Source organism: Pygoscelis adeliae, unplaced genomic scaffold (genome assembly GCF_000699105.1).
Source record: "Pygoscelis adeliae isolate BGI_AS28 unplaced genomic scaffold, ASM69910v1 Scaffold7, whole genome shotgun sequence".
Taxonomy (NCBI): domain Eukaryota; kingdom Metazoa; phylum Chordata; class Aves; order Sphenisciformes; family Spheniscidae; genus Pygoscelis; species Pygoscelis adeliae.
Window position 1 is genome coordinate 3,144,746 of NW_008825268.1, and position 23,228 is coordinate 3,167,973.

The following is a 23,228-nucleotide window of genomic DNA, read 5'->3' on the forward strand; positions in this document are numbered from 1 at the left end:
AAGAAATGGTGCTATGTTTTACATAAAAGGAAAAAGGTGAGAGAGACAATATCCCTCTAAATTCCAGATCCTGGAAAGAGATGGGTGACTGGTTCAGGCCCAGGGATATGTAGGTTAACATACGTCTGCCTACACTCTTAGAGTGCAGTGCTATGTGACATCCTTTCACTTGGCCTCCCCTCAAGTCCCATCAGTAAGTATAAAAAGGTGAGGTAAAAGAAAATAAGGGACACTGTGAATTTTCCAGCAACGCTGAGTGTGGTGAAACAGTCTAAGAGGTATTTTTGTTCACTTTGTGGTGTGGTTCAAGCTACTCTGCTTTAGAGCCCAAACCTCAAAGTTCAACCCACATTACTGCAAATTTTATGATCAATCTGGGTCCATTATTTTGGTTGCTCTCCATCTCAGGATTTAAATGTACTGGGAGGTCATTTTTGTATTACATTTTTCACTTTGACTAATAGATCTGCTTCACTAGGTGTTAGAGTGAGAGAGAAAAAGCTCTGTCAGTTGCCAGGCAGCACACATTTAAGGCACTGAGCAGATTTCCTTATGTGAGTCTATCGGTATGACTCAGGCCTCTCCAGGATGCTACTGGGCCAGAAGAGTTCTGAGGAGTTGGTGGTAGAGTATCTGAGAGCAAGACAGCATTGACCATGTGGCTGTAGAAGTGTAGACGAAGTCGAGAACACTACAAAGCTGACACTATTTTCCCCCATTTCCACCACTTATTGAACTCCCTGGGTCTTTTGAAAGAATATGTGAATTATAGGTCATAACTTCTGAGCTGATCAAGCTGTGCTTCAGCGAACAGCAAGAGGTAGCAAGAAGAGTTGTTTTAATCCTTTTTTAAAATTCCTCACTCTTGGGTAGTTCTGGTCCAGAGTGCAAGTTAGGATGGCCTAGAGACTGTGAACTGAGGAGAAGCCATCACTGCATCACAGAGGGGCCTGGATCAGCCTTTCCTTCCCTGGCTCCGCCTTTCCTTCCCTGGCTCCATTTCTCGTGAGGTGGGGAAGTAAACGCGCCAGATTCCCTCACAGGAGCAAGGCAATGGGACCGAGTATTTAGTTGTGTTGTCCTAATGGAATACAACCAGGAGACAATACATCATACGGTTGAGGCATGATATTAAAGCTACCCTCATATAACTATGCTTTTGCTGTATTTTCATTAGTCAGACCTCCATACTGAGACTGGTCTAAATTTAGAACAGGAGTGACTCATTGGTGCAAAACTGGATGGGAGCGACTTCTTAGGAACACTTTTGGTACTGCACTGTTTAACTATAGGATGGGTAATAAATCCTGTTCTTAATTTCTAAGCCACGAGAAGAGAGGCCTATGTAGTTCTGCATTGCTGTGCATGGTTCTTCTCTTAATAGCCCTAGTTTCACTCAGGAACAACCGCACTGCAGCATGCGGCTATGTTACATGACAGAAAACCTAGCCTCTTTTAGCAAATTTTTTTTTTCTTTTAAGATCACCAGAAAAGTCAAGATGTTAATCATTCCACCCTGAACTCACAGTAACAACAAGTAAAATATGATGAAAATGCTGAAAGTGTTGGTTTTGGTCCTCTAAATAATGATACACCTATCAAGATGTAACAGGAGTCATTTGTTTCGTCCTTTCATCTTCCTCTACCAAATATTAAAATTTTTGCTTGGAATGCATTTGTAGTGTGAGCCCAGATTTCTTCTCTCTCAGCTTCATGCTGCATGTGGCTGGATTCCCCTGTGGATTTTGACTGTACAGCATAAACATCAGTGACAGATTGGGAAGTGTCAATGCAGATAACATCAATCAACAAAATATAAGTCTGTAACACTTCTTATTATGCATGAGAGTAAAAAAGCAAAACAATGGAAATGCATACCATGGTTTAAGCTGTCAACATTTTCCCACCAGAAAAAAACAAAAAAGCATAATTAAAAAAAAAAAAAAAAGCAAAATAAAAAAAAAAAAAAAGCAAAATAAAAAAAAAAAAAAGCAAAATAAAAAAAAAAAAAAAAAAGCAAAATAAAAAAAAAAAAAAGCAAAATAAAAAAAAAAAAAAGCAAAATAAAAAAAAAAAAAAAAAGCAAAATAAAAAAAAAAAAAAGCAAAATAAAAAAAAAAAAAAAAAGCAAAATAAAAAAAAAAAAAAAAGCAAAATAAAAAAAAAAAAAAGCAAAATAAAAAAAAAAAAAAGCAAAATAAAAAAAAAAAAAAAAAAAGCAAAATAAAAAAAAAAAAAAAGCAAAATAAAAAAAAAAAAAAGCAAAATAAAAAAAAAAAAAAGCAAAATAAAAAAAAAAAAAAGCAAAATAAAAAAAAAAAAAAGCAAAATAAAAAAAAAAAAAAGCAAAATAAAAAAAAAAAAAAAGCAAAATAAAAAAAAAAAAAAAAGCAAAATAAAAAAAAAAAAAAGCAAAATAAAAAAAAAAAAAAGCAAAATAAAAAAAAAAAAAAAGCAAAATAAAAAAAAAAAAAAAAGCAAAATAAAAAAAAAAAAAAGCAAAATAAAAAAAAAAAAAAGCAAAATAAAAAAAAAAAAAAGCAAAATAAAAAAAAAAAAAAGCAAAATAAAAAAAAAAAAAAGCAAAATAAAAAAAAAAAAAAAAGCAAAATAAAAAAAAAAAAAAAGCAAAATAAAAAAAAAAAAAAGCAAAATAAAAAAAAAAAAAAGCAAAATAAAAAAAAAAAAAAAGCAAAATAAAAAAAAAAAAAAAGCAAAATAAAAAAAAAAAAAAAAGCAAAATAAAAAAAAAAAAAAAGCAAAATAAAAAAAAAAAAAAAAGCAAAATAAAAAAAAAAAAAAAAGCAAAATAAAAAAAAAAAAAAAAGCAAAATAAAAAAAAAAAAAAGCAAAATAAAAAAAAAAAAAAAAAAAGCAAAATAAAAAAAAAAAAAAAAGCAAAATAAAAAAAAAAAAAAAGCAAAATAAAAAAAAAAAAAAGCAAAATAAAAAAAAAAAAAAAGCAAAATAAAAAAAAAAAAAAGCAAAATAAAAAAAAAAAAAAGAGCAAAATGATGAGTAGAGATTCCTACACCACCACACTATAAGCACGATGCCAAGTTACAACCACAGCACTTGGAGATCCAAGCAATGACAAGCATACATGATCATGGCCTCCATTAAATAAACAAACAAATACCAGGAACGAAAGAAGAAAAGAAAAATGATACAAAACACTAAAAAAGCAATACTATTTGTGAAGACTGATATTCTTGGAGGAAAAAATGAAAAAATAGAGAAGCTGCTATAGCCATGAGATTTACAAAAAAAAATATGTCTATGTTTGCCAGCCACATTGCATAACTGAACAGAACGCAGTCACCTGTCTGCTTCCGTTTAACACAGGAGAGATGAGTTGGTCTAGTATATTTGATAGCAGGTTTTAAAATGATTTTCCTGGAGGGAGAGTGGGCCTGAACTTCAGTTTTTTTAGCAAGTTCAGCTTTCTTATACACTGCTATGGACAAGAAAACACAAAAACATAGAATCAGGAAAAAACCAGCAAACAGTTTCATATGACAATACATCAAGTGGCAGGCCCACTGCTCCACAACTCCAACCCGATGCGTCGCTTCTACTGGGGTGAACAAATCCTAAGTCGGAAGAGGGGAAGCACTGGTGCATTAATCTCAGATGTGTTACCCAGTGATCAGTGGGGATGCCTACAATGAAACAGGACCGGTGGAGCAGTGAGCCTTGCACATGGCTTTTCACATAGTTGTACAACATCTCATTAAAAAGCACTACTGTTAATACTGTTAAGGTGCACATCATCTACAACAGAGTAACTGGATAGTACTGTACAACAGTAAAAAAAAAAAAAGTATATATTGTAATAGGGAGTGTTAAATGAACCTTTTTTCCTTCTCACTTCATCTCTGGAGAGTGTGCTAGGTTCCTTTTTAGCTATTTTCCTTTCAGGAGTAGAAATCCTGCCTCTCCCAGTTTTAAAAGGTTTCTCTTTTTTATGCTTATCGAGAGATGATCTTCGCAATTCTCTCTCTGCCTTCTCCTCTTTAGGAACAGTCTCTAACTGTTCAGTCATGATGCTCCTATCATCATCTGTAGGATCAGAGCAAATTATAACAACAAACAAAAGATTAATAACAAATGTTAACAATACTGCGGTGGAGCAGGGAAAAAAAATAGTTGAAGACAGAGCAGATGGATTAATAAAAAAAGGCAGACTTTTACCATTTTTCTGAAACATGCTGAGATTACTATTACAACTTATTAAAACTATAATAATTTTGCTTTTTGATCATTATGATTTGGAAGCAAAAATATTTAACAAACAAAACAGAAAGGATAATGCACACCTTGAGTATCTGCCCAGAGACTGTCTGTGTCCATGATGGAGTCATCAATTGTTGTTTCATCTTTGTAATCATCACACGTCTCTGTCTTGTAGTCAGTAAGCAGGATTTCTCCTCTCTGGGGTGAAGCAGGAGCTTCTGGGGAGCCCTCCTTGGGCTCAACTTGCATGTCAGGCACTTCCTCAACCTCCAGCTCCTCTTCAGCCTGGGAGTCCCCTGTTTCAATGTCTTCCGGCTGGTTAGCCGCAAAGCGTACACTGTGAGAAGCAGATTCACCCTCATCAACTGTTGTCTGCACCACTGTGATAAAGTCATCCTCTACTGTCACCACTGATTCAATAATGCCTTTCAGTTCAGGCGGTGCTTCTGGGCTACCCTTGGCTAGCATTTCTTCAGCAGCAGGTTTCCCAAAGTCTATTTCTGGGGGCATTTCTGAAATAAGATGCTGTTTATCCTCTTCTTTTTCTTCTTGCCCTACTTCTACCTCTTCTTCCTCATGTTCCTCCCCTTTTGTGGCCCCAGCTGTCACTTCACATGGCAGCAGCTTTTGGATTTCCATAGGTGTCTCAGCTGTATCAGGAATCTTTTCAGTTCCTTCTGCAGGCTGTGGTATGCTCTCCATCTGAATCTCAGCAGGCTCTTCCTGGAGAGGCTCAGCTTTTGGAAGGAGGAGCTCCACAGAAGGCTCCTTTGCTGGTAACTGTGCAGGCGTCTCTTCCCCAGACACAGGAGGTTTTGGAGGTTCTGCTTTGATATCCTCTGGTTTCAAGGATTCTCCATTCAAACTTTCTTGGGCTTGATCATGCTCTCCACTAGATTCATAAGATTCCTCTTTATCAACTGCCTCTTGATGTACCAGATCGGGCTTAGTTACTTTTTCCTTAATTTCTATTTCAGACAGTTTGCTGCTGTCCTTCACATAACTAGGCTCAGTCTTGGAAAGTACATCTGCATCCTTTTCTTCTCTGGACAAGATGGTCTGATCTTTCTGTTGAGTGTCTTTGGATTCAGGCTCTGCTCTTTTAACAGAGGCTTTGTCCTTCCCTGAAGGGAGAGAAACAACCTCACTGATCTTAGTATCTAACTGACCCTGATATTCTTGGTCAGCTCTCCTTGCAGCCACTTCCAAATCATGCTTTATAGCATTGTAATCTGGTTTTATTGGAGCTTCTATCTCAGCTATTTCAGGAACAACACTAAGAGTCTTCTCCTCCTTCTCCATCAACAAAGAAACAGCATCCTTTTCTATTGCTATCTCTGAAGCTGATATTCTGTCATACATGGTATCATTGGTTACATGAACTTTATCAGCCATACTTTCTTCTTTCATTTCTAAGATTGCCTCAGGTCTTGTCTTCTCTGGCTCTGCACCTTTAATGGGATAGACCTCTTTAGAGTCAACTTGATCTTCACTTTTTTCTAGCACAGTATCCAGCTTCTCTTTTTTCTCCTGCTCGAAGTCCCTTGCTAGAATGGACTCACCAGCAGCATGCTGACCTAAGTCTTTTTCACTGAGGAATTTTTCTTTTGATTTTTCAGCTGCTGCCAGCTTCACTTCTATTAAAGACAGGTCGGGAGCCAGGCCACGTCTCAGTTTTTCATCTGTGCCTTCATAAAAGGGACAGGTTTCGCTCGTTAAATTCTCACTGTCCTGAACGGGAGAAGGGAGTGGGACTGTGTACTTATTGAAAACACAGTAGCCCAAGTCTTCTAACTGACTTTCAGCTTTTAGAGTTACATGGTTTTCATCTGTCACAGGTGGCAGGGCTGTGCTGCTGTCTTCCACAACAGTGTCAGAAGGAACCGACTTTTTTTGTGCCATCTCAGCATCTGCACTCACAGAGGCTAATCTAGATCTTGTCCCTGCTAAGTCTAACATTTCAGGCAGGTCAGGAGCCAGGACAGCCCCATTTTTGTAATATTCTTTGGCCAGGAAAGGTGATTCGACCAAGGTCTCAGGCTGGACTTTTTCTTCTGCCACTGCTTTTTCTTCTTCAATGGGCTCATCTTCCTCTCTACTATCAATGGGGAAGCAGGGGGCCTTCTCCAATGCTGGTGTGGTTGCTGGCAAGTAGTCGTCACCTTCATCCATACTTCCACTAGTGTTAGTTAGAATATCCGAAGCGAGGGGAGAAAGATCATGTGCACGACCAAAGCTAAATCCTAGAGCTATTGAATCCAGGCAGGACATAGGCAAGTTAATAGACATACTTCTCTGTTCAATTGCAGATCTCCCCCCAAGTCCCAAGCTCCTGCTCAGAGTTAGGTCATCTTTATTTTTACTATGGAGTTCTCTCTTATCCCCATAGACTTTGGGGTCAATAGTGAACATTCTTTCTGTTGGGGAACTTGATTCTTCAGATTTGTCTGGCGTAAAGCTCTGTGCCAGGGTACTGTACCCTATTTCATGCCCAGGCCCACTCTGCTGCTGATCCAATTCTGTCTGTAATTCTTCCTCCTCTTCCTCTTTGTCTTCAGGTATTAGACGATCTGTCTGATAAGGCTCATACACACTCTCTTTAGTGTCACTTAGCTCATAGTAATCACTGCCTTGTTTCAGAGCGTCTGCTTTGAAGGCTTCCCCTTTCAGAGCAGAGGTTTCAAAATACTTCGACATTCCCGATCGATCCTCCTCTTCTTTCATTTGATGAGGAGCTGAAACACTTGTCTTATCCTCCTTGGTATCTTTTTTAACATCTTTCTCTTGACAAGGTTCTAGAGTAGGAGTCTTGTCAGTGGTTAAAGTTGGTGACTCAGGGGCTTTCTCTGTTATTCTGGTTAACTGAGTGGTATCAGGGTGCTCTACTGTTTTCTCAAGGGTCAGTTCATGGCTTAACTTGGCTGGGGGTTCCTGTGTGCTTGGCTGGACCTCCTTTTTCATGTCTACTGTTGCTGGGAGCCCACTTTGGTCCACTTCTTTTTCTGCTTTGAGAATATAAGGTGACTTTTTAGCTTCATCATCCTTTTGAAAGTCTGCTTTGTCTAGGGAAAGTGTTTTAACTTCAGGTTTTGTGGTAAATTTACCATCATCTAATATTCGAGCCTCCCCTTTATCGTAGAAGTCGTATCTTTCTTCCTCATCACTCTCATCCTTGGTCATGTCCTTTTCCTCCCCCCATGCAGGGATTTTCTGGGTGCTTGGTGTTTTCAGGCCATCTACAGTTACTGCTGAGACTTCTTGCAGAGCTAGTGTCCTGTCTCTGTGGATCTGTTCATCTTTAGGGAGGTCTTTGGCAAACAGTTGGTCAGTGGGTTCCTGTTTTGTTTTGGAACTGTCTTTGAGTGGAAGATCCTGGGGGACAGTGGGAGACGGGCCTGAAGGAAGTTCACTTTTGGCTGCTTCTGCCTTGGGTTCTGATAGCAACAGAGAACTTTCACCATGGCTGATGGCAAGATCTTGGACATCTTTAAGGTCATCTTTAAATTTCATAGTCACAATTTGGTTGGATAATGAGGGCACATCTGCAGTCCTTTCTTCTGTTTTGCTCCCTTTAGGCAGTTCAGAGGATAAGTCCTTTTGTTCTTGAGAAGCAGGAGGCTTGGCAGCAGGTTCTGCAAAACTGGCTTCCCCTTTCTTTTGTGAATCAGTTTCCAAGATCTGTTCTGACAGAGGTGAAGGCATTTTTTCTTTGTCTTTGCTCTGTGAATCCTTTTTATCTATAGCCTCTGTTTTTGCTGGCTGTGGAACTAAGGCATCATGTTTAGGTTGCTCACCAGTCTTACTGTCTTTCCCAGATTCATGTTGCTTTGTGTCTAATGGTTCCGCTGTGAAAGGGCGTGCGCCCTCCTGGACACGGAATTCCATCTTCGTGGCTGCAAGTAAATCTGAAGTAGTTTGTTTGGGTTTTATAAGAAAATTACTTAAAGCACTTACAGGCAGGCAGTCATGTGACTTACAAAAACATCTTGGTATGAATGAAGGAGAGGGAGAAAGATGCAAACATGCAGCAAGGCCATCCACCTAGAAATCTGCTTTAAAGTGTTAAACCCTGGTTTCCTTTCAGTATATGAGGTTTTATAGTGAAAATGTGAGTTGTACATATATAAATGTTACCACTGAAATGAGATGATTTCACGTGAATTCTTAATCTTCATGGTTTGTATACAACAGTAAAACCACAAGTAATCCTCACTTCATTGGTATGCTTTGCTGGACTCTGTAACTTGTGTTAGCTTTGAGTTAGTAAAGTCTGCAAGATCAAGTCCAATCAGTAGTATCTTTGTGTGTTGCTGACATTTCAAAGATACGTAGTTATACATTTCTATATCTATTTTACGTTTTTCTTCTACATGCAGCCTAAATTAAAGAAATAATGCATATAAAAGGTTTTGCAAGTGTCAGAAGAGGCTGTTTTTTAATTGTACCAACTTTTGACATTTACTCTTTGGCAAATGACAAAAATCTCACTGCTGTCATGAAACTGGTATGTGTAAATCAGCAACAGAGCTATTAATAGTCCCACATCTTGAAAGTCTGGTCTTCAAAATGGCCAGCCATCTTCAGCTGTAACTGAAGTCAAAGAATACTTGGCATGTTTCAATGACTGTAGATCAGGCCCCTAATTAAGTTAAGTTGAAACTAAAAATGCTACTCTTGCAGTCTGCCACTATATTTTTAGGGAGTAATACCTAGTTAAGTTTTTTTATACATGCTCTGTTCATCATTAATAGCTTGTTCTTTTTTTAATATTCTATGGAAAATAATGATTCCTATCATATGGAAATCTTCCTATCATGGAAAATATGAAGAGAGATACTGCAGAATGTGGCAGAACTTTCTGCAATAATCTGTTAAAAAAGTTTTATGAGTTTTTTCTAAAGCTTGTTACAACAAGCACTGGGCCAACTCTGAATCTCCTCATCTCTGATTTAAAGTCCATGGAGCCATCTTTTTGCTCTGATGAATCTGAATTTTTTAGAACAATTAGTATCAAAGTATTGGTCCTTCTTTAAATATTCACATATGTTAACATTTAGTCAAAAACCCAACTGCCATTCTAAACTCTACAGGTAGAAAAACGAGAGGTCTACAACTACAGTAATTTTGCTCCTTTATGTTTTTACATTTGGTGACTTACTTGCAAACTCCATGAAGTATAAAAACATGGCCATTGAGCTGATGTCATCCTCGTTTCACAGAAATGAACCAGCTAGATACTGACTTTCTTTATGTATCCTACTGTGCCTCTTACTGTAGTGCAAATGAACAATACCAATGGCATCAAAACATATTCTGACTGCTAAAGGAATTTAACATTCTTTAGCTGGGCCAGCCAGAACACGAGCCTCCCAAATGCAGCATTTCTTAGCCAGGTAGTGAATGGGTACATCACTACTCCATACAATGTGTCTTTACACCTTCTTGCACTGGCTGAAGAGAAATACCATTAAAAGGCAAATCTTGAAGCCTAGTTCTTACGTACTGAAAGACAATTGATTGCAGTAAATATTTTGTTCAGTAAGCAGATCAGAACTTCACCCTATGCACTCAATCCTAAACTTCACTATGAAGGCAAACATCCCAGTGGAAGTGATGGAGGTTTTGCCTGACCAAGGCACTCCAGCAGGGTTAAACATTTGTAATAAGGTAAGACACACAAAAAATCAGAGTTCTGGCAATGATCGAGGAGAGGAGGGGTGGACTGCAATGAATGGCAAGGATATGACATAAGAAGCGATAGCTTTAGGGAAGCTAAACCAGAATGCACTGAAGCACGCACACACACAAAAAACCAAACAAAAACCCCGCACACTGCAAATGAAAACATTTCTACAGTTTAAGCCTCTTTATGTCATAGTCAAAGTCAAGAAATCTACTTTTTGAAAAAAAAAAGCAGATGAATCTCTGCACCAAAAAGAAAACAATATACATAGATTAGCAATGTGACTGGCAAACACATCTGAGATGAGGGAAAAAGGCTTTCGCAGAGGAATCAGCTTAGCTGCAAAGCATATTTTATCATGGCAAAGTAAAAAATCAGGAATCAGCCGCAGTGGTGGGAAACCATGTTGTCATACAGCACCTATGCAATCATATTATCTTCTACACACTCTTCAAGCATAATAACAAGAGCAGTCATACTAATAAATGGGAAGAACAGGAAAAGAAGCAGCCTTGGAAAGCACTGGAGAAAGCTGGAGAAGGATTCACTGGCAGCAAACACATGCAAACCTAAGGAGGACACACCTTCCTCAGGCGAGGAAGGGGATGTGCCTTTCAGGGGCGTTTCCGCCACAACAGTTGCACTCTCCCTGCTGGATGCCACGCTTGGCACTTTGTCTTCACGACACACTTTGGCCTCCAAACCCGAATCCAAGTGACCCTCACAGAGGCCCTTTGCCTGGTCCAAAGGCTCAAGGGGCCCATGCTCTTTCCCCAGTTGCTTCCCAGGAAGAGCAGCAGGTTTCGCTTCCACAGCCATCGGACTCTCTACTGGTTCTTCTTCTTGGGGATGGAAAAAGGAGGCAACATCAACACCAACAATAAACACCAAGCACACAGCTCAACAGGACTGCTTTTGCATAACACTTTCAGCTCTGAACGTGTTAGATTTAAGTGTGTCAAAGGACTGCTAGTATCCAGCCCATTTTAGTCCTTGTGGAACTGAATTTTCCTTAGGGAAAAAATCGAACCAAAACAAAAAACCTATCTCCCCCAGAGAAGCATGTTTATGCTGTAAGATGAGAGCTGAAAGTGTTTTACAGGTATACCTCTCCCAAAGATGACTGTAGGTCAGATATTCATTGCAAATGGAGATGGTACTGAATGATGGATGGCCCTGACAACACCAATGCATCAATGAGCTCAAAGTACACTGGTATTTTTCTGATAAATGTGCTGTTTAATCCAGTACGAGACATTCAACTGAGGTGGAGGAAGGTACGAGGCATAAATTTCTTTCCACTAACCTTGGCAATACTGACTGCTAAATTCCAGCAAGTCAATCGATCACACGGATCCTGGATTTGGCAAAATATTGAGCCATTCCCACAAGTCTTAATAAGCCTTGTGCATAGCTGATAACTAACGGTTTCACAAGAATTCAGCCAAGATTCCTACACCAAGTGGGTTTATAAACCGTTTTTCCCTTAGGCTGCCTGACATCTGAACTCTGTATGTGAAAAATCACAGATTTAACACAAGGACTCTCCATTTTCTTTTCTGTTTCCCCACTAGCCCCCAGGCTCCTCATCACCAATTAAGTCAAAGAAACCAATGAGTGCAATATAACTATTTGTTCATCTGAATTTCTAAAACACTTCACTCGGCCTATGGGCTGTTAGGATCAGTACAACAGCATCAAGAGGAGTCTTTACTCATGCCATGGCAGAAGAATGATTAGCAAAGTTTCCATTCAGGACTGTACCCCAGCCATTGCTACTCAGACAGAATATTACTGTGCCCTGTTAGTATCCCTTCTGATAAGAAGTCAGGATTAAGTGTGAAACCTTTGATTCAGCAACATACTTAAGCAGCTGACCAGCAGCCATGCTGCAGTCAACCTGATGACCCCCCTGGGTTTAAAGTGTGTCTCACGCTTAAGGACTTTGCTGAATCAGACTTAGAACAAAGTGGTTTCTTGTCTGGAAGTGGCTGTATCCAGCCTCTTGGTATTAAAGTAAAACCTCTTTACAAGGGCTTGATTTTTCTCCTGAGATCGGCCTGGTTAAAACCAGACCATCAGGCATCCACTTCAGTTATGGCCTTTAAAAAATGATTTAAGGAACACAAACACTATTCGAGGCTGAGCAAATAATAATTTTGTAAAGTACAACACATTATTAATAACATAAAAATGTAATTAAGGTTAGATACTATATCTTAAATGAACAGAAGCCAGAAGACTCAGAATCAGAACTGGACCGATGCCTGAGTGTTACAGGGATACTTACACATGGGCAGATTGTAAAAGCAGCCTGGCAGAACAGCAGGTGTCCAGCTACAGGAGGCCCTGACTTGAATAACTTGCTTTACTTTCCTTTTTCCGATTTTATGTAGTTTTGTATGTGCATCCCTTTCAATTAAAAATTTTTAAAGAAAGCCTCTCATTTTACTCTGAGTAATTTCAGGTATACACCTCCATTTCCTGAGACACTTCACACAATGCCACATGATTAAAACTAATTACTCACCAAAGTAGAAGTTATCCCTGACTTAACAAAGGAAACCTACAGACTCCCTTTGTGCAGCAGACCCTTTTATGCCAAACAGACTGCTTGCTTACAGGCAGCAAGTGAAGAGGGCTGTTTCATAATGCCTATCTTTTCACTGATGGTCCAGCTTATTTCCCTTTGTTTTTCCTCACAGATGTTCTGAGATCTTACACTTTCACCAGAGGTAGATGCCTACGACTGAAAAGGAAGCTGCCCATGAATTAACCAATCCAGGAGTGCTGTAAGTACAGCTATAGGCACCCAGCTATAGTAAGGCTACTCCTGTGATTTTTTGTCTCCCCTAGCTTCAGGCAGACATGCTGACATTAAAAATCTTCAATTATTAGCATTGATCTCTTTCTAGTGCTGTTGCAGTATTAGGCTATATTATCCTGTTAATTCTGAACAACTCTGGTTTTCTTGAAATGATCCAGTGAGCAATTTCAGGTATACACCTCCATCTTCCTGAAACACAAACCTTTAGAGGATTGAGTACTGTTTTTAACTTCAGCTCCTGTGTCCCAAGTTAGTCAAATACTGTGAGATGAAACATGATCTATTTTGTCTTGGAAAAAAAGTTAGCGTTCCTGTTAGTCACTGAAATAGATTCTCCATTGATTCCTCAAAAGCCATTTCACTTTTATGTAACCCCCACTGATAAAATAATACTTACTCATATGCTCAGGCCATAGAATAAGGCGGTACAGAAACACAGTACCAGTAAACTTTTTTTTTCCTCCTTGTTTGCAGTCAGCTGACACAATGTTAACTGGGTGTATCCACAAAACAACTGCAGATCAAAGGTGACCCAATACTGCCTGAAGTCACCTGTGTATACTGGGGTAAAATTGATTTCCTTTGCCTACTGGAGAATTAAAGACCTTCCACTGCTATCTTTGGTATAGACGTGGGTTTCTTCCCCATTGTGTTAACAACTGACTTACCTCCAGTAACAATCTTTTGGCCTACTTTGCACACTGCTCTTGGCAGTGATTCTCTGGCACAAAGAAAAAATTAGTTTATGCTTCTTTTAACTAGCTGCTCCTTTTGCTTCTTCTATAAGCCAGGCCAGTAGACCAAGAACCCTGATTTAAGCAGGGACCATGGTTTCACCAACCCCAAAGTTGCATTCATTGCTCACGCTGCAGCTTCACTTTGAGATGGAGAGACTCTGGAGGGGTGTCACTTCCACGTGGGGAGAAAACACAACTAGATTTCCCTCCCCAGAAAGCAGCAATCCCAGGCACATATATAATGGAACGGATGGCAGGTGGGTACAGGGGAAGAGGAACAAAATGGGACCATGCTCAGTTCACCTTCATCATGGCCCAACAAGACCTCTGTGCTCTTCACTGTGGCACTGGGATGTGTACTAGAGCCAGTCCACTCCGAGCTGAACAAAGGGTGTTCATAGTACTCCTCATCCGAATTGTAGGGCTCATCATCGGGCACAGACACTGAAATGGAGGGGGCCAGGTGTTTACGCCACTCCCTGCTGGCAGCAGGCCCACAGCCTGGGCAGTGCTGTAGCGGTCCCACCTTATCCTCGGCCCCTTCATCTACAAATAGACACACACAGACAAAAACTGCGAGACAGACAGACAAAGAAAAGACAAGACAGGATGGATGCACACACTAGCAACACCAGCCACTATGTCATACTGCGGATGAAATCAGCCAGGCTACAGGTTAATGCAGGATGGAGGAATGAGGCAGCTATGCATTTTAACACATGGGCCACATATGTGGCGTTTCCTACCGTGTTTATGAACATTGGAACCCAACTGTCAGAATAAGTGCATTTCAAAACCATATGCTCATTATTTAGAGGAATATATATTGTACACAAATGACATCTCACAACTTGCACTGATACTTGTATGTATTATATAGCTGACTGACTGCATTAAAAACCTCTGAGGTATCCTGACACAGTTGTATCCTTTGTAGTCATCACGTGAAGTACTTGAAAGTGTAAATTTTAAAAAGTCCTTTAACTAAAAAGCAAACCAGCTTACACTTTGGTCAATGGTGGTTTTATTTCTCATTTGTATCTATTTCAAACTTCCCCACTTTCTTCCTTTCCCTATAAATAAGTAACATTTAAACAAAGAAGAAAAAAACCCTTCCCCAAATTGCTAGCTACCTTTTTTCCTGATAAAGGCCACATAAAGCTGCTCACAACAACCTCTGTTAGTCCTATATTTCACACTGTTGTGTCATGTTTCTGTGGGTGAACTAGCTCCCACCTTGGTGTTTGCCAATGCTTTGGAACGACAGCTTTATTCACCCGTCACTGTAGCATTGCAGATAATCACAAAATCACCTCAGGACTACACCAGCTACTGATGACTACAGGGAGGGGGAGCTTGGGTTTGGTTTTGCAAGACAAAGAAAAATAATACAGCCCAATAAAAATGTTTGGCCTACTATCTGATCCATACAAACCTAAAGGGGAGACCTGAGAGCTCGTCTAGGGTAAGGTGCCCTCTCACCATGAATAAAGCTATGAAAAACTAAATATCTAGTACTAGAGAAAATGTTTAAGCCCATTCTCTGTGTATGACAACTGGCAGTTTGATGAACACTACATTCATGGGGTGCCTTCAGCAGCTGCAGCTATCCCATTGGATTTCCTGTTAGCTTCAAGAACAAGTCCATGCCTGGTGTCCCTGGCCTTTCTCTAGGCAATTACAACTTAAAGAGTTTCCCCAGAGCTTCCAAAACTTTCCTCTCGGATCCAAAACAGAGTCAGAAAGCAAGGCTTTAACACAGGCAGCGTAACAGGTATTAACCAGGTCTCTGTGTGCGACCCGAAAACAAGACAGCTCATGAATGCTGCTGTAACTATCATTACCCAAGTCTTGGAAAACAATTTTTATCCATCCATATCATCTGGTGACATATTGTGACCAAACCAATTCCATCTATAAGAGCACTAAGCTTCTTCCTGGCAAATAACAGCAAAATTTAAGTTTCTTTCTGTAGCACACCATGACAAGACAACATCTGTTTCTTTAAAAAAATCACCCTCTGCTTTCTGCAGCAACATGGCAGCAAGCGTCCTGTAATGTAATGACATGTATTTCTTCCGCCTGGGAAAAGAATGCTGTAGTATCAACCCATTCAGGCTCAATCACCCACAAAAAGGAAGAAAAATTACTAATCGATGGCAATATTAGTAGCTCCAAGATGTATCATTGTGCTGCAAAAGGAAGATTATCCATGTTTAAGATTTCGTGACAGCCCTGAAGTTGGCCAGGACTAAAGGTATGCTATGTGCACCTATGCACATACACAAATACCACCCAGGGAATTGTTCTCACAATTTCCTCCAGGGCACAAAGAGTGCCTGAACCACTGATAGTTTAGTTGCTTCGCTCTTGTAGTGGAATCCAAACCCCAGATTCAAGGGTTTATGCATGCTTAAAAGAGGTAGGTGTGGAAAGATTAAGCCGGCAACCTGCCTCTGCCAAGCAGGAAGCTCTGCAGAGCACTGCAATAGGAAATGCCAAACACAGGGCTGAACCTGAGCTTCTCACCTTTCCCTAGAACTTAAGAGCCGGCAGCAAGGTTGCACGGAAGCATCTTGATCCACTTGCAATGCAGAACCTGTGGATTTCTTCTCCATAGAAGCTTCTACAAAATTCAATGACAGATTTGAGGGGGCTCACTGTTTGCAAAAGGCTAGTTACAGGGGGTGAGGACATGTCTCAGGATGTGAGAGATCGGGAATCAACTCCCTCCTAAACTGGAGAGGATTCAAAACTACAACTCCTGCTTCTTTGCAGGGTGCCCTCACACTACTCTTATGTATTACTGTGGACAAGAGTGGAAAGGGTTGACGCAGTTGCTATCTCTTCTGCTGGAACTGGGACATTGTGGAGAACAGAATGGAAGATTGATACAGTCAGAAGCAGAACACGGAGAAGGAGGATGTGCAAAACGGGAGGTTCTCCTTCCAGCTGTGGGTCATATTTATCCAGGGGCCCTTCAGAAGTAAAGTGCATCAACAAGAGTGAAGACGAAACCCCAGGACTTCTCTATACTGATGCAAACAAGGCTGAAAATTCCTTCTTTATAGGCTCTGAATGGATTGTAGGCAAGAAAATAAAGGTCCTGCCTCTGCTCCATAAAACTACAGGAACTGACAACAGTAAAAATGGTTAATATATATTATTGTGAAGGTGTAAAATCATGAGGAGTGCAAAGTCTAGTATTGTTTGGGGCTGTTATGTCTATAGCTATTACAGATTTACATTGTTTATCAGATTTAATAAAGATATTTTCAAAATTACTGCAGATAATTTCATTAACAGGATAATGATGTCTTTAAAGGAGGATATGCTTTTATTTCAGCAACAAGAAAAATCCTTTCTTTGTTATTTTAGTCCCTTCTAATAGTTCTTTTCCATCTCAAAGCATGGGAAAAATCCCCAATGTATTCTAAAGTCCAAGATTAAAATCACTTCTCACAAGGCTAATTCTGCTTTAGCTTCCAGGTATCTTTTGAAAATGTCTTTCAAGAAGTAATTTTCACTGTAAATAGATCCATTTTTACAGGACACTTGGTTCCTTTCAGTTTGCACAATATTCTTATTTGGTACATAGAGCTTAACCTGAAATGCCTATTTCAAAGTGGAAGACAGTCCATCAAAGGCATCTTTCTATCTTGTAACACTTAGAAAAATTTTTACATGAAGACGTTGTTGACCATTGTCAAAAGGCACAGAGCACAAAAGAAATGCCAAGTTGGCAGGAGAATACCACATCAGCCCTGCATGACCAGATACACTGATAAAAGGATTAGACAGTGCTAGGGAAAATTTCATTTCCTGAGCAAAATTAGGTTACTATAGTTGAAATAGATTAAATAATTTCAGTAAGGCAAATTAGTTATCTTACCTTCTGCAGCAGTAAAAAGGGACAGGCTCATTTGAACGTTTTTCTGCAGCCAAATGAAAGAAAGAAACCTACATCCACTGACTCCTTTCTCTCATGAAATACACTTGACCCACAAACCTCTCTGTCTTTTCTACCTTTTTTTTTTTTAATTTGTGTTTGCTGCATGGCTGGCCACATCCACCTTTGTCATGTCTACAACAGTGATTTCCTTCCTACTATGACTGAAGGAAGTCTTTTTTGGATTCAGAGCAATGCGACACACACTGACAAGCGCATTAGGAAAATGTTCTAAGAGAAAGGGAAAAAAGGAGGTCTGAGGTAGAGACACACACGAAGTGCTCACCTTTTTTGCTCAACAACTGTAGAATTGGGTTAAATTCATAAATTATATTCTACTGAGCAGAAAGACAGACAGACAATGTAAAGGTGCATGAAGATGGATAGCCAGATGGTATAGGAACTGAAGGTTTAAACAAGTACAGTAAAATTGGGTCAAACCCTACTGAGGCAAACTCTTCTGAATGGGAGCTTTGCCGGGATAAAAATGACAGGTCTGGCTCACTCAAGTCATCAAAAGCTCAACTTACCCACAGCAAATAAGGACCACATCTTCTAACACTGAGCAGAACACAAGATTTTTACTATCATTAACTACATTGAATTGACAATGCTGATATTTTGGGAAAAAGCAACATAATATACTTCTGGTGAAATTTTTTTCCAGAAGTTCCTTCTGTTCATCAACCAACTCCTCTGTGAATTCCAGTTTCAGAGCCGGACATAAACAAGAAGCTTCCAGCAGAGTGCATTAATGACTCAGCACATCATTTCTGTCCATACCTCCCTTACAAACCTACACTTTCAGGATTTACACAGGCCATCTGCTCTGAAAAATGAAGAGCTGAATCAAAATCTTGCCATGGAAGTGTCTCTTTTGACTAACGTTAAAGGAAATTATTTGAATGTTTTTAAAAACTGTGGCATTGTGTAAATCATCAAAATGTCTCCCAAACACTGACCTTTCAGTCCTTGCAACCACCCCTGCGGGGTAGGTAAGTAAGTGCTATTATATTAACTCAATTCTACATGCAAGGAAAGAGAAAAACAACGATGTTAAGTGACCTGCTGAGTCATATGCACAGCTGGGAACAGCACAGTCCGGTGGTTCATAATAACCTCGAGTTGTATAGTGTTTTGCCACCTTCTTGTGTTAATAAAACTAGCAAAATGGTTTCCATTTGCTTAGGGGGCAATCTACAACCTCCTGTCAATTAATCAATATGAGTACTTTATAAAATCCTAAAATACATGTAAAATAACACTGCTGATAGAAACAGTACGTAAAGTTAACCCTCAACTAAGGCTGTATCACATAAGAACCTTGACATTGGCCTGAAGCAGAAGAACAAGCCCTTTATTGTGATATGAAAAATCAAAAAGCATATGCTGAACTAGTCAAGTGAAGTACATATTAAAAAATAGTGGTAAAACCCTGGTAACAATTCTAAAAGCCTTTGCTAATGCCCTACTAGCTTCCTTTTCAGTTAGTAGTTTTGATTGCCATTACCTCTGGGTGATGAGTCTAGGAACTGGTGTACTATTTTTTTAAACAAACAATGTGCAGATGTTTTTTAAAAAAAAAAAACAATTAATCAAATTTTTTTTTTATATTGGTTACTACCCATATCAAGTAGCTATTTCCAGTACAGTGGACTGACAAATGTTGTTGTTAACACAGCCGGTAATTGCATTATCTCAAAAATGACCGCAGGATGGAACATGCCTAATTGCAGTGTCCTGATAAACCGACAGTCAGACTATGTTAGCACATGAAATAGGAACTGTCCACTTGCAAAATTAATAGAGGCTCTGTGTTTAAATACCAACAAAGTTTGTACAGCAGATGATAAGAAATTATTTTCATGCACGTATTTAACAAAAAGAAAGAAAAAATGCTACAAGACAATTCAAGGAGGAAATCAATGAACACAAAAACGCTGTTGACATGGCAGAGTTCAATGGACAGTCCCCTGGAGATTCTGAACCCAAATCCTTCCCTCATATCCACATGGTATGGCTCAGTTTTGACATACTGCTGTCTCCCTGTACTGATGGCCTTGATGCAGCAGTCTTGTTCTGTTGAACAAAGCACTGACGCACATGCTTACCATCGTGACAACTTCACTGGGATTTAGGCCTCTGCTTAAAATTAAGCCAACACTTAAGTTCTTTGCTGGAGGGGATTTTAGCAGGAGGAAAATGTAGTGATCATGGGCTACTGAAATTGAACACTCACTGTGCAGAACAGAGTAGAAATTTGCTTTGTGAGACTAGAATTTGAATCCTGCACTCTGTGTACAGAACCCCCAATACACGTAGGCATTGAAGCATGAATTACAGGTTGAAGACCAAAGAAATGATCCAACTCTGAATCTCTTTGCTTTCATGCATTTAAGATTCCAAAAACAAAGCTAATGGTAATTAAAAAAAGCAGCCAAACAAATCTGAAGAAAATAAAGATGACCCATACTGAATCATAGTTTTGGTGACCACATTGGGACAGCAGACATCTTGGCTCATATTGCATATAACGGATAAAAAGGTGAGCATCACCATCTTTTTTTCTTTAATATGGATGTACTTAACATATCCTGTCAGTTACCTCTGTGCCTATGTGTCTACCTCATCCACGCACTGCAGCTGGTTTGCAGATGGGGAGTTATTGCTGGGGAATGCCTTATCTTTTCACATGAAGCTGCAGAAAGTATCTCCATTTTCTGATTCCCCCATCCTTTAGACTGATGTCTCATCCCTCTGCTGACAGCTGTGCACTGCAACTTCCAGGAGACCCTTACCTTCCTCCAGAGCTCCAGTCTGCTCGGAAGCTGGCGACGGAGGTGGGGAAGGAGGCAGGTTAGCTGACTCTTCGACTGCTAGAAATCGAACAGTGAAAATGAGATACAGCAATTAATTCCCGGGAGACCTGTGCTTGATACTGCAGTCAGTCTGTTCTGCCCAACTGAGAGAATTATTCAATGGGGACTTGTGCCTAGTGGGTTTTCAGATAGACCCTTTCAGAATACACAAATTTTTAAAGCTATAATAAAAGAATTTTTTTTTCAGATGGTATGAATTATTTTCAAAATTCTGGTCATAGGGTACAATACAAAAATCAAGTACAAAATTACCTTTTAAACCAGTACTGCCACTTAGAAAACCTTCAGTCAACCAAGGAAACAACAATAAAGCATCTGAGCATGAGACATTTTATAAATTCACGCTGACTATCAGAAACTGGCATCCAATCTCTTCAATTTACCTTGAGTACATGAACAAAAAACAATCTGCAAGCTTTTTTATTTCTTCTGCTGAGTTCAAGGTTAATCACAGAATACATGCAAATATTGCTTGTCTAAATACAAAAGACATCAGCATAGGGAACTTATGTCAGCCATGACATAACAGTGATTCAGCTGAGCAAGGTGCAGTGAAATCTTAGATGCACTTAGATTAGGTTTTTAGATTAATTCCCAGTCACGAGACTAGATGCCAAAACTAGATGATGTTTTTTTCAATTATTTCTATTAAAGTATGATGAAATCCTAAACAAACTGCTTCTTAAATGAACTCAGCATAACCTCTGCATCTGATTTCATACCAATCACTTTGAGAATTTTTTTCTTTAAAGACAGATCCACTACCAGGGCTTAACCAATGTTTAAAAAAAAAAAAAAAAGTAACAAATCTGTTTTAACAGATCTGTCTTATAAACGGCACCTCTCAACAGGCAGATCTCAGTTTCTGATTCAGGGCTTCTTCCCAAGCACAGAAAGGCCAGTTTCAAATCCCCAGCAGAATTTGCCAGGCCTCCTCCCATTGATTTCCATGTGGTTTGGAAGAGATCCTTATGTGACTTGTCCTTAAGATGTGCTGTCCACGGACAGAGTATTTATATCTTCATCACAATGCAATTCTACCTGCGCTTATTTAACAGTCACTGACCACAGGAACTGTAACACCAACAGTTGCTAACTGAAGACATACTTCTCAAAGTATTTTTAAAATGTCTTATCTAACTAGATGGAACTGAATATCCATTTTGCCTCACCCAGGCGCCAGTGAAGCAATCTGTGCTTAAGTATATACAAAGTGTTTTGCAGAATGGGGGTGTTCCATGTAAAATTCAGTCTCTGTAAAGAAGGGAATTACCAAGCAACACGTCTCCCTGCTGCAGTGCAAAATTAGTTCAGTGAAGCAAAAGACCTTGGGAACCAAATTTCCAACAAATATTATAAATTACTCATTGACTTTAATTCCTTCCTCAGCAGGGTCCAGCCACTGTACCAAACAAAGCAGAGTGCCTGTGGGGAAAATACCACAAGGAATTATATTGATTTGATCACAGTGCAGTGATCACGTGCAGTCAGCAGAACTTATCCTGGGGCAGGCTTGCAAGACTTGCCCTACCTCAGGATGGAGTATGGCCTTTGGTGTGCATGCTTTGAGCTACTGTGGAAGTTTTCTGGCAGGGAGGAAGCACTGTAGGTACAAATAGTTTTTTATATATAATTTATATATAGTTTTTTATATACTTGATATACTTTTATATACTTTACTGCTTTTTTATATAGATATATATACATACTTGTGTTTAAGAGAGACATTTCACAAAGGAGCCAGCAGGAGGATGGGGGCACAGCACAGACCAGTGGCAGTGGTGCCATTCCCAGTCTCGACCACTGGCATTTGCTTCTACCACATGTAACTCCCTCTCCCACAATCTTCCCTCACCCTGCCCAGCTGCTAACCCCTCTCCCACCCTCACCTGGTGTGCCCCATTCCTCTCTGCTTCCTGTTGAGGTGCTCCTCCTCCATCTTTTTGAGTGGAGGAGAGGGCACCACCCAATCAGCAAAGCTTCACTTCATTTTATATGCCTCTCCTCTAATCTTTCCCTCTTCAGACATTAATGTTTCTCTCTCACGTTATACATGGCTGAACACAAAGGGGCTCCGAGCGCTGCTGGGTCCCACCAAACACGACGACAAAACCGCTACCACCGATTACATTCACAGCTGCACCGCTCAGGAGTCAGAAACCAGGTGGAGAACTGCTGTTAAAGGAAACTGTGAATGAGACAGTCACAGGGCCGTGAAGAATTGGGGCAACAAGGATACCACTATTATTACGTGGTTCCAGCATTTATCCATTGGTGCCGCAGTTTACCCATGACCATAATCCTATGTGAATACACAGCTGTAACTGTTTTTTGTAATATACATACATATAACATTTGCAGACACAAGGATACTTTGAACATTCTTTGTCTCATTTTACCTAAAGGTAGTGGTCCAGGCTGATCTTTGTGCTGGGCTTCTTTTTCCTGTTCGCCTTTCACGACTGCTACAGCTTCAGCTGTTACTACTTGTACTATCCTCGCAGACACTTCTTCTGTGGCAGCAGCAAAGTTAGAAAAAACAAAGAAAAGTATGCTAATGAGAACAATGTTTTAAGATTATAAATATAAAATTAAACAATAAAAATTGGAGACTGTCTTAATCCATTTTGAAAAGGTAATCTTTTTTCCTGAAATATAAGCAAATCATAGAATCATAGAATCATTAAGGTTGGAAAAGACCTCTAAGATCATCGAGTCCAACCGTCGACCCAACACCACCATGCCCACTAAACCATGTCCCTAAGCGCCTCATCTACACCTCTTTTAAATATTTCCAGGGGTGGTGACTCAACCACTTCCCTGGGCAGCCTCTTCCAATGTGTAACCACTCTTTCAGTAAAGAAATTTTTCCTCACATCCAATCTAAACCTCCCCTGGTGCAACTTGAGGCCATTTC

At 39.6% G+C, this 23,228-nt stretch overlaps 1 protein-coding gene across 3 annotated transcripts in view; it reads right to left on the minus strand.

The window, feature by feature from the left end:
• Positions 1 to 23,228, minus strand: part of MAP2 (microtubule-associated protein 2) — a 73,058-nt gene that overhangs the window by 28,011 nt on the left and 21,819 nt on the right. For all 3 annotated transcript variants that reach the window (XM_009329656.1, XM_009329655.1, XM_009329654.1), the window contains exons 2-3: positions 22,711 to 22,824; positions 20,231 to 20,308 (exon numbers count right to left, since the gene is read on the minus strand). In XM_009329656.1, the coding sequence (XP_009327931.1) occupies positions 20,231 to 20,308; positions 22,711 to 22,824 (192 nt within the window). The remainder of the gene's footprint in view (positions 1 to 20,230; positions 20,309 to 22,710; positions 22,825 to 23,228) is intronic.